This window comes from Eumetopias jubatus, unplaced genomic scaffold, assembly GCF_037043125.1.
Source record: "Eumetopias jubatus isolate StellerSeaLion01/CBP00866 unplaced genomic scaffold, mEumJub1_p1.0 scaffold_9, whole genome shotgun sequence".
NCBI lineage: Eukaryota > Metazoa > Chordata > Mammalia > Carnivora > Otariidae > Eumetopias > Eumetopias jubatus.
In genome coordinates, this window is record NW_028274815.1 from 67,212,853 (window position 1) to 67,225,092 (window position 12,240).

Here is a 12,240-nt window from a genome sequence, read left to right on the forward strand (position 1 = left end):
AATAAATTACTACTACTATGCTACAGAAATGATTAAAACACTGATACATGCTCTTAAATTTGGAAAAGTAAGCACTGAGAAAATACTGTTAGATAATTCACATACCTCTTTATTTCTCCTGAAAGGCACCCTTAGTATTTCTTCCTGCTGTTCCAATTGCCTCAGGGTGAGGGGTTTAAATGGTGATCCTGGCAGTGACTGGCAAAATATGTCATTCACAGGGGATGCTCTGAATCTATTCAGTAAGAACAAAGCATTAAAGTTAAGCATATGACACTTTAAAGCATGTGTGCATTTCACGTTTAAAATATTAAATCCACATCCTACCTATATTTAGGATGATTGCACAAGAGTGGTGTCAAAATGACAACTTCATATTCACAAGTTGTAACTTCAGCTACTGAAAGAATTTCATGCTTAGATTCAGGATGACATATGTACATCACTGTACTTGATCTGGGCCGGTTCTGTTTCAAACTACAAGGTGTACCATTTCCCATTCCCACAGGATAGTAGGGTGTCATCTGACCTTCGATATTTTTAGTGGGAATCTTAAAAAAAAAAGAGTATAAGACAGACTTTTCATTAGAAATAGAGGTGGGGTGAGGATGGGAGAAACACTTATTCTTAAAGGAAAAAAACTACATTTTAAACAAAACCAACCTTTATAAAGGTTAACATTTCTGTATTTTCTATAAACTCTTCCTCTAACATTCTTTTGATTCCTAAGCTCTTATTTGAGCTAATGCTTATTTTCAGAGCAGTTTTATATAGCAAAAAAAGGAAATTTTATTTGCTGCTAAAATTAAGATGTTAAGTAAGCATACATTTATATAAAAGGATATAATCTCTTGATTAATATGAATTATTTCTAACAGTTCTTTTTTTTAAGATTTTATTTATTTATTTGAGAGACAGAGAATGAGAGAGAGAGAGCACATGAGAGGAGGGAGGGCCAGAGGGCGAAGCAGACTCCCTGCCAAGTAGGGAGCCTGATGCGGGACTCGATCCAGGGACTCCAGGATCATAACCTGAGCCGAAGGCAGTTGCTTAACCAACTGAGCCACCCAGGCGCCCTATTTCTAACAGTTCTAAAGAAAGAGATTAAGATAAAATACAGAAACTTACTATACTGGACTAGTCAGAATTTTCTAGACTGAATTCTCAGTGAACGGCTGTGTTATACTTTAGATTCTAGAGGTCTGAAGTCTGATTTGTCAAAACGTGGGGCTACATAGTAAAACACTATCTTCTAAAACAGGAATCTTAATATTGTACTCATTCATTAATCTGCTTATTCTTTTTCCCTGTCATTAATATTAAGAGCCATACTTTTCAACATAAACTCCTATATAAATCTATTCAAGGCCAGCAAAGGACAAATGAAGAAATTTTCATGGAATGGGGGAATAAAATAGATCACCTCAGAAGACAAGGATTATTAAGGAGCTAGCTCCCACATTTCATCTACATAAACCAAAGAAAAATCTAAAATAAGGGCTCTAAAAAAATATTGTTAATAATATCTCCAAGCAAGCTCTTTGGAGGCAGGGAGCTCATCTTGTATCACTTTGGTACCCTGTCAGTGCCATGTGTAAAACAGGCAATAAACAAATGTTTCCAGGAAAAAATATTTTGAGGTTTCTTGTATGCTATTTTCATTGCTAGTATCTAGAATTAGAAAATCCTGGGTTCAAAGCCAAGCTTTGAATTTACTGGCTTTCCGACTGTGACCAAATTTCAGTTTTTGTCATTTGTAAAAAGAGAATAATAATACATACTCAGAGGTTGTGGGGGAAATTAAGCATTACCTTTTGTTACATGCCTGGCACAGTATCTGGCTTATAAATTGGGGCTCAGTAAATGTTAGTTTTCTTCCCTTACCCTTTTCTTCCTCTTCCTTTATCATTTCACACTTTGAATTCCATCTTGCTATCCTCCAGAGCCACAGTAAATAAATATTTTATCTCAAAGGTAGTCTGTAAAATTAAAATCTTTTAAAATAGCAATGCTATGTGTGTCTATGCTTAGCTTATCAATTCCCCCCAAAGCCACCCTTTTAAGGCCTCTTGCCATTTCACTTTTCTTCCAATAAAATTATCATTACGATATGAAACCACTTACAGAAATATCCTCTATCAATAGGTTATTTAACTCAATGGGAGTTCTTAGGATTCAGAAAGCATTCCTTGAACTACTGGGGCATTTAAAAATTGTGATTAGGTACCCTAAGGAATCATTCTTTTTAAACAATCTTATTTTTCAGTCATCAATTATGCATTCACATTCAGTACACACTTATGAAGTGCCTATATTATATCTGGCACTCTGCTTTTTGCACTGCCGGGTAAAGAGATAAAAGACAGTCCCTGCTTTGAAGATGCTTGCAGTCTGGGAGCTTGTTATTTACATATGTAGTTTATTTGTTTTACCTAGGGGAGATAGGGACCAAACTAGGGGAAAAAAGCAAAAGCTCTTATTTATAATTGTTTCCAATGTTAAACAGAGGCAACCACTGCTAAGCCCGGAAGTGATAGACTGCCATTACGAAAACTTTCCCAGACACATTTTGCTAAGTTCCTTAATTTTCCTATGATCCTAAAAGTAAATAAAAGTATCACAGTATAACTGTTCTCAGAAAAATCTAACATACTGCAAATTTTCTTTGGCCCAATCCTTTGAGGTATTTGATAGACAGTTAAAGAACACATGACTAAATTCTGTCATTTAAGTAGTATAAATTCATGCCTCACTAATAATAGATGTTAAAAGTGAAAAAAATCAACACTTGTCACTTGCCTCTTTTGATTTTTCGTTTTCATCTGCCTCTTGATCTGTGGAATAATATAAGATATTACCTATGTAAGGTAGGTGTAAAGAATGACCAGTGACTTATATATAAAATACAAATGATTAAGTTTTCAATTTTGTAATTTTAAATTTCTTTCTAAAGAAGATCCAAAACATACATATAATTTTTATCTTACTACTTTTAGTCAGTTGCCTTGAAATGGTTTTGTTTGAAAGGACAAATTTAATCCTTACATCTTTACCTATGAAATACTTTATTTGAGGCATAAAACTGGCCACAACAATTTTCTTTTGAAGTATTTTTATATCAGTGAGAATTTTAATCTTAAATTAGTTGACTGTGAATAACATAGATTAACAAAAATATTTCACAATTTTAGGGACACATCTACATTTCTATTTCCATGTATAACAACTATGCTTACAGCAAGCAAAAGACTAACATTAACACTATATAAATATAACACTAACATGTGTTATCTTACCAGATTTTAAAAAATTTATTAATATGTAGACAAAAAGCATAATGTTTGTTGATGTAGAAAATAATGAAAAGATCTCTTTGAAAAAGTTTTCTAAGGGATTGTTCAGAAATTTATTTTAGTGTTTTAAAATGCATACAGTCTCCTATAAGATCTTTTAAATTCCAATTCGAACATAAATACTTTCAACGAAATTCCAGCATTACTATCAAATCACTCTGCAGAAACAAACCTTTTTCAGACAGAAGGTTCTTAGCCAACATATTCCCAAGGTAGTACTCGTGAATATTTACTTTCTATATTGGAATAAAATAAAAATATAGTAAGTATTTTGCAAATACCAAGAATACAACTTTAAAATTATCAATCTCATTATTAAAGTTCTCATTTTATAATGTTCCACCCTTCTTATTTTGAAGAAAAACATACCTGACCACTTTCTTTCTCTTCATGGTATTGTCGAATATGTTTTCCGTGACATACTTCATAAGTCCAGTAAGACTCAATCTAAGAAAAATGGATGTATTTAAACATACAAAAGCCACATAACTCCACTGAATTACTTTTTGATATTTTATGTAGTGGAGTAGATTTCCCTCAAGATTTAGAGTAAGCTTTCATTAAATGAAACTTTATTATGCCTCAGAAAAGTAAGAAATTTCTGAAGCCTAGTCACTGTTTTCACTAATTCGCTGTTTGTGAAAATTCGGTGAAAACATGTCTAGACCACACCTGGGATCTGTATTAACCACCTGGCTTAGGGACCATTTTATACGTAGTCTAAAAAATAACAATTAGCATTTCTTAGTAAAACTGTATATAAGGAAACTTTCTTTTGATCTGAAAATCATTCAGAACAATTTGGGAAGTGATATTATTTGAAACTGGTGTTACTGGGTATTTGTTTCATCTACTGCACGGGAATTTAAATGAATAAAATACTATTAAGTGATAGCTTTGATTTACAACTAACTTAAAATTTGATATAACATAATAAAGTAAAAAGAAATGCAGAGTTATTTTCAAGGGTCTATTGGCTACTGGAAATTTATTTTCTACTCATTAAGTGAACATAAAATACGTACTCTGTAGGAACAACTGCTTTGTTTAAATAGTGGCTCCAATAGCTCTCTCGGATTAGGGCCTTTATAATCCTTTTCTTCTTCCTATGAAAGAACTAGGATTTAATACTTACAATTATTCTAGAACTTCACCCAACTCTTCTGCCTGGGTATTAACTCATTGTTCAAATCACAAATGCTTGGAAATAAAAGGGGGGAAAAAGTCAAAACTTTTAAAAAGATCCTATGGTTTGCCACTTCTTTCAAAAGAATTTAAGTATAAAATATGGAGCCATAGAATAATCTTCCATTTTCTCTTCTCTTAAAAAAAGGTTTCTGAGTTACCAGTTTCCTGAACAATTCTTAGGAACCTATTTCAGAAGTTTTAAATACTTCCATCTGAACAAATTCTAACTATGAAAGCCTCAGAATAGTTGAATCTTATAGAAGGTATAGAAAAGTTTTAAGGTACATCCCAGTTTCCTATATATTTTTACATTTCAGACTTGAATGCCATATGCTATGCATATGATTGCACACATGTGTATTTGTGTCTTAAAAAGGTTTAAAACAAAATGAAACAGAGAGCTATCTTTCACAGATTTCAAATCTGAACAAAACCTAAGAAAGCACTCACTGAGTCTGTAGTATTTCCATTTTACAGACTGTGAAAGTATTACATAAATAGCTCAATAATTTATCGAGTGGAAGAACTGAGTTTCAAATGTGTTCAAGGTTCCACAGCTAACTGGAGCCTATATCTCAGCCTCCTGGCTCCTAGGCTGGTGTCCTTTTCATTTTACCATGCTGACTCTCCTGTTTCATCTTGAAAGAAGTCATTGCCTTGAAGGATGGATAAGAGGCAGTTAGGGCATTTCGGGAGGAAGAAACGGGCATGAGCTAAGGTAGGGAAAAAGCACAGGTACCTATAGATTTATTATTAGAAATGCTTTATAAAAAAAGTCACATATAAATTTAAAAATGATATCCTGTTTTAAAACCGCCATTTCTGTTAAAGAAAGCAAACGTGGAATTAGATTTTCATTAAAACTATGACTAATTGGTTGCTAAGTTTTCCAAGTTGAACTGTAAAATCAAAGAATTCAAGAATAATAAAAGTGATTACTACTTTTATGATAAACAAGGTTACTGAGAACCTTGTCATTCAGTTTTATTTTAAAGTATGTGTTTACAATGTTTTAAATACATATTTCTGGTGACAAGGATTACTGATATATTTATAAAAAGTTACCTCATCCCCACTTGTCACAAGGGGCAGAATGCATTTATATTTTTCTTTATGTGTAGTTGTCATGATGACATAATTATCTTCTTTATACAAAACTCCAGTTGTAGGCTAGAAATAGAACAAAAAATATACATTTTTTTTTTTTGGTTAAGTTGTATTTCATTGAATAAATTACAGTCTTCGGTCAAAGTAATTCATCATGTCAACAGAGGATTTTTAAACGTATTTCCTAAGGCAGGGGAAAGGATTCTACAGGTTATTTAAGATCAAAATGAGGATGATAAGTTTTATCTTGATGTTATAACAGAAAAAAAATGAACACAAATGAAATTTGGAGTATAAAGAAAAAAGTAGTGATACAGCAGACTGAAGTTGAAATAGGGATTAAAAAGTGTTAAGAGGCGGGGCACCTGGGTGGCACAGTGGGTTAAGCGTCTGACTCTTGGTTTCGGCTCAGGGTGGTAAAATCGAGCCCCGCAAAGGGCTCCATGCTCAGCGCAGAGTCAGCTTAGGTTTTTCTTCTTCTCCCTCTGCACCCCTTCTCCCCCCGCAAAGCTCTCTCTCTCAAATAATTAATAAAACTTAAAAAAAAAGCAATAAGAGGCAATGAACGTTCATAGATACACCATTACTGAATACTTATTAATTCTATTAACAATTACCACCTATATGTGACAGTCAATAGCATTTTACAAATGTACTCTCAATTCTGTTGGATGGGACACTTGAACATAATAATAGTGCATTATTTTTCATATTTGGATAAATTACTTTTAAAAGAAAAATCCTAGGGGTGCCTAGGTGGTTCAGTCGGTTAAGCCTCTGCCTTTGGCTCAGATCATGGTTGTAGGGTCCTGGGACTGAGCCTCGCGTTGGACTTCCTGCTCAGTGGTGAGCCTGTTTCTCTCTCTCCCTCTCTGTCTACCTCTCTCCCCAGCTTGTGCACATGTGCTCTAATAAATAAATAACATCTTAAAAAAAAATAAAAGAAAAAGAAAAATCCATAAGGATCCTCTGTGCTGACTTAACTTTTTTTTTTTAGTATACATCCTAGGTCAGCAAACTCTTTCTTTTAAAGGGCCAGGTAGTAAATATTTGAGGTTTTGTGGGCCATATGATTTCTGTTGCAACTACTCAACCATCCATTGTAGTAAGACATGGCATGGGCAAGAGGAAAATTAACAGGTATGGCTGTGTCTTGAAAAAACTTTATTTACAAAAATAGGTGGTTGGCCAACCCAAAGGTGAAGTTTGCCAATTCCCAGTATGTATCAACAAAATTATCTTTAAATCTTTCACAATATAAAACCAAACAAACTCACAAACCAAAAACGAACCAGTGTAATTCAAATGGACATTTCAATTAATATAACTCGTATTATTTAACTAAAATCTTTGCTGTGATAGCAGATGTGTCACTACTAAGAGGTTTTCATATTCTATGATATGTGTTCTGTGATAATTCAACTTTTTTAAAAAAAATATTTATTTATTTGACAGAGAGAGACACAGCGAGAGAGGGAACACAAGCAGGGGGAGTGAGAGAAGGAGAAGCAGGCTTCCCGGGGAGCAGGGAACCCAATGCGGGGCTCGATCCCAGGATCTTGGGATCATAACCTGAGCCGAAGGCAGATGCTTAACGACTGAGCCACCCAGGCACCCCATGATAATTCAACTCAACTTCTCTAACATTTTTTAGCTCATCGATCTTCAAGACAAACATTCTAACCATCTTCAGAAAAGGAAATTGAAGCCCAGAGCTTAAATAATTTGTACAAGGTGGGGCGCCTGGGTGGCTCAGTCTGCTAAGGGTCTGCCTTCAGCTCAGGTCATGATTCCAGGGTCCTGGGATCGAGCCCCTCATCGGGCTCCCTGCTCAGCAGGGAGTCTGCTTCTCCCTCTGCCTCTGCTGCTCCCCCTGCTTGTGTTCTCTCTCTCGCTCACTCTTTCTCTTTCAAGTAAGTAAATAAAATCTTTAAAAAAAAATTTGTACAAGGTAACACAGCTAGTAAGTAGCACAGTACAGAGATGAATCCAAGCAGACTGGTTCCATATTCTGTGTGCTCTTAACTGTTTTAACATATTTGCATCAGTGTTTGTTAACATTTTTTTAGATTACTATATAGGCTCCTGGATTATGACGAAGGATCCTTATTTAAAAGACCACTGTAAGTGAAGAGGGGAACCGAAGAGATTTGAAAGTGAGAGTTACAAAATCAAATTTATGAAAAAGGGATCCTTAGAAACATTTATTCAGTTGTACCAACAAATTGGTATAAGACATAACATTTACAAAGCCTTTCGACGTTTTTCAGATATATGCAGAATGTGTGCAGAGTTGTTCAAAGCATGACTCACATTTGCTTAGCAATGGCTGGCCTGAAGTCTTGCCAAATCATTCCTGTACGGTAGTGAAGGCAACCAGTAACATATGACTTAAGAGTATTTACCTCTATTTGTGAAGTACCTGCTACTCTAATGTTCAGAATTGAATTCCAGAGCAATATTGACTTATTTACTAAAACATTCACAATGCCAACAATGGAAAAAGAACTGCTTGCTTGGAACCACAGCAAAGAAAGGAAGACAATCCTTTCTTTGTAATAAAAATCACTGTTGGGGCTTTATGTTTATATAAGAAAGTCATTCCTCCTGGAAAAGGACTTTGGCTACCTCCATTTTGACCTCAAACTTTCTAGTTGGGTTCCTCCTTCCAGCTTGTCTCTCGGCTCAGACTGGAAGATCCAAGGGGCAAAGCATCCCCTGAGGGAAACCAAAACTACTCCCTCAAGTAATTTTTAAAGGACTGCCTGAACCAGCAAGACGCCTCCCCATGACTGACTCCATGACACGGTTCGATTTGACCTTCAGTGCCTCCCTGAACATACCCACGCCACCTTTGCCCATATTTTTCATACATAAATCTGGAAGTATTTTCAGCACTTTGGAGACAGTTTTTGAGGTGCCAGTCTGCTGTGTTCTGGGTCTCACTGAAATTCAGGCCAGTCTGCTGGCCTCACGGAAATTAAAACCTTTCTCGTGTCACCACCATTCATTTCTGAGTTTGGATTTTGTCAGCTGTGAGTGGCTGAACCTCGTCTATTTGGAATCCCCAGACCTAGGTGCTTTTGCACCCCTGTGCCCTGACTATACTCTGTCTACTGTTTTTAGGTCTAGGTAAGGGGTAACAAGAAATAAAAGCTATCACTTGTTTGAAGATGCAAAGATTTGTCTTTCATTAGTTTTGGAAGGGTTGCTTTCCTCTTCAATAAAACAGATCAAGTAGCAATTCCTCTATCTGAAAACTGCTGGAATAGTGGGTCACTTATTGGGAACACAAACTAAAAATTTTAACAAACTTTATCCTCTTTTTCATAACAGAAATTACTGGGAAAAAGTTAACCTTTTCTGATTTTCTAAGTTAAAAAACTTTTTTGATCTGGTACTAAAAATGTTTCCTTTTGATTTAGTAAAACAGTTCTTTAGGAAAATGAAATATAATAAATTCTGAATATACAGAATTGCAGATAGTGTAAAAAAGTTCCATATAATACCTTAATGTATTTTCAGTGTAAGAGGTGCTATTAGTGATTTGATTAAAGTCAGATATTAATAAAATGAAACTAATCCATGGGGGTATGGTACTTTAAGGTTAAGCAACTTAAAAAATATGTTGGCAGGGGAGAAATTCCTAATGTTTGACAAGAGTCTGGAAGAATTAAGATAGAGGATGAGAGACAAAAGAGAGAAGCTGTAAAATAAACTCAGTGGTACAACTTCCCATCATATATAAACATGCTTAGAAAAAAACCAAACAAACATGCTTGGAACTATGGAGTTGGTTACCATTCTTCCCAAGCACAGTGTTTGGGGTACGTTTTTGTTTTGTTTTATTTTGTTTTTAAAGTAGGCTCAGAGCCCAACGCAGGGCCTGAACTCATGACCCTGAGATCAAGACCTGAGCTGAGATCGAGTCGGAGGCTTAATTGACTGAGCCACCCAGGTACCCCTACGGGAAGTTTTTGAGTGGGAACACATTTCCAAGAGAAGTAAAGAGAAAATAGGACTTATTCTGTGGTTTTACTTTGGTGAAATCTGTGAACTCTGTGAAGTAATGAATAGTTGAACAGTTTAATGACAGAGAGATGGTATTTCAGAAGAAAAATATATACACACAAAAAAACTGAATGCTAAAAACCAGTAAACAAACACTATCACAGTCATTAATTAGTTAACATAAACATTAAAAAATATATACCGTTTTGGTGCGTAATAACTTTTCTAAGTAAATTTGAAAGCAAGATTATAAAGATTATATATTGTTTTGATATATCTGAATGGGGAGATGGTTTAAAGCACAGAAGAATTTTAAAGCTAAAAAAAATTCACATCTTCCAATCTAGTCTCTCCCAATTTCAGATAGCAGAGAGATAAAGGCCCTTATCCCAGTTCATACAGCTGCTTAGTTATATTTGTCCCACCAACTGGCCCATAAAAGAAAATGACAGTGCGAGGTGAGGAGGGCTGTAGTGTCAATTACATAAAGTAGGGAGGGGAAGGCTGAAGATTAAAAAGTACTAAAACAAAACCAAAAGGCCAATGATAAAGACTCCTACAGTTTATTTTTGCATTAGGGCCACAGACCTTTTGCCAAATCACAGAAAAAGGTCTCTAGATTTTCCTCAAAATAACTTAAAAAAAATTTTTTTTAAAGATTTTATTTATTTATTTGTCAGAGAGAAAGGAGGGGGGCATAAGCAGGGACCTCGATGTGGATGAGGAACTCAATCCCAGGCCCTGGGATCATGACCTGAGCTGAAGGAGGACACTTAACTGACTGAGCCACCCTAGCATCCCTCAAAACAACTTAAAAAAAAAAAAAAAGAAAAAAACTTCAGAAAAACTTCAGATGTGCCCATCTTAGATTATGTTACATTGCCAAAGAGAATTAAAAATTAAAATTCAAAATAAAATTGAGAGGTATGTGAAAGGTTGGTAGGGGATACATTTAAGACAGATCTTCCATAACCTTTTTTTAGCCAGCAAACACCAGTGCCAGAAAGAAAACAGAATAACAATCTGGTAGTAACCTCTAGAAAGGCCAGTTTTAGTTATCCACTTGTAAGTCAGGAAGTTTTCAGGGCTGCATATCAGCATGTAATTTTTAAATTAACGCCCCCCCCCCCCCAAAAAAAAACAACAGGGCGCCTGGGTGGCTCAGTCAGTTAAGTGTCTGACTTCAGCTCAGGTCAAGATCTTGGGGTCCTGGACTAGAGCCCCAAGTTGGGCTTCCTGCTCAGCTGGGAGTCTGCTTGTCCCTCTGCCTCTCTGTCTGCCCCTCCCCCTGCTTGTGCTCTCTCTGCCTCTTTCTCAAATAAAATCTCAAAAAAAAAAAAAAAACCCTGACAGGTGCAAGAGTAAAATACTTTAATGACAACAATCTGTAACACTTCTCATGTTTATTCTGTGTGGTCTTTTGAAACGATAACAGAGGTTGGACTAAATTATTCTCACTTCAGGACTGCTAAAGTTATATCTCACTTATAACAAACTTTTATATAAGTATTTTATTTTTTTAAAAGATTTATTTATTTGAGAGAGAGAGAGAGAGCACAAGCAGTGAGGAAGGGCAGAGGGAGAGGGAGAAGCAGACTGCCCACTAAGCAGGGAGCCCGACTTGGGACTTGATCCCAGGATCCTGGGATCATGACCCCAGCCGAAGAAGATGCTTAACCGACTGAGCCACCCAGGTGCCCTCTAAGTATTTTAATATAACAATATTTCATGGTATTAATACAAAGATAAACCTGGCTTCTCAAAGAAATATTTACTTAGATAATGTTGAGTACCACTGAACTACCAGAATAGGAGAACTGAAAAGAAGAGGAGTAGAGAAATAAACAAGTGTGAAATATTTGCAAAAACTAACATTTGTAAATAGAAAGCTGTTGTGGTAACCATAACATCTGTTGTCCTGGTAAATCTTGCTTTGACATCATGCTATCACTTATTCTTGTTTCAATGAAGTAGTAATAGAACAATACGGTAATAGAACAAAAGTCATCCCGTAACTGGAATAAGAATTTTGAAAAAGCTTTTGTATTTTCCAAGACTTCAGTTTGAAATAAATAAATAAATTAACTACTACACGGTAAGCATCTTAAGTGCACAGTTTTTTATTGGCCTACAATGGTAGGAAGACTTTTCAGCAGAGTACTTCCTGAAGACAGAAGGATCGCAAATTTTCATTAATGTGAAGTTACAGAAATGTTCATCACTCTAGGAAAACTGATCACAGAATCTCATGTTCTGGGGTTTTAAATAACAGTCGTAATACATCAGCACCCTAAAGGTTATTCTGAACAGAATGTCATTAATATCTCAAAGGCCAAATAGCCCTCTCGGAAACAATTCTGAAGGAGAAAGAGCTGTGAGTATGTACAAAGACACGTGTGTGTATACAAGACAGAAATGACTAGTATGCGAGAGGGAACTCCTAGCTGCAATACAACCGGTTGTGTGGGTAGGGTGGTAATACTGAAGGAGAGAAGGCGGCTGGTGGAGGAAGAACTGCAGCTGACTCTCTAAAGAGAAGATAAATACCTGTGCCTGACGTGATTCTAAGAAAGCTTCTTCC

The 12,240-nt window shown here is 35.7% G+C and overlaps 1 protein-coding gene across 4 annotated transcripts in view; it reads right to left on the minus strand.

Annotated features, from left to right (window-relative positions):
- The window catches only part of ERLEC1 (endoplasmic reticulum lectin 1), a 35,257-nt gene that overhangs the window by 22,424 nt on the left and 593 nt on the right, over window positions 1–12,240 (minus strand). For all 4 annotated transcript variants that reach the window (XM_028103903.2, XM_028103904.1, XM_028103902.2 and 1 more), the window contains exons 2-8: window positions 5,607–5,711; window positions 4,379–4,459; window positions 3,723–3,800; window positions 3,526–3,589; window positions 2,800–2,834; window positions 328–551; window positions 106–235 (exon numbers count right to left, since the gene is read on the minus strand). In XM_028103903.2, the coding sequence (XP_027959704.1) occupies window positions 106–235; window positions 328–551; window positions 2,800–2,834; window positions 3,526–3,589; window positions 3,723–3,800; window positions 4,379–4,459; window positions 5,607–5,711 (717 nt within the window). The remainder of the gene's footprint in view (window positions 1–105; window positions 236–327; window positions 552–2,799; window positions 2,835–3,525; window positions 3,590–3,722; window positions 3,801–4,378; window positions 4,460–5,606; window positions 5,712–12,240) is intronic.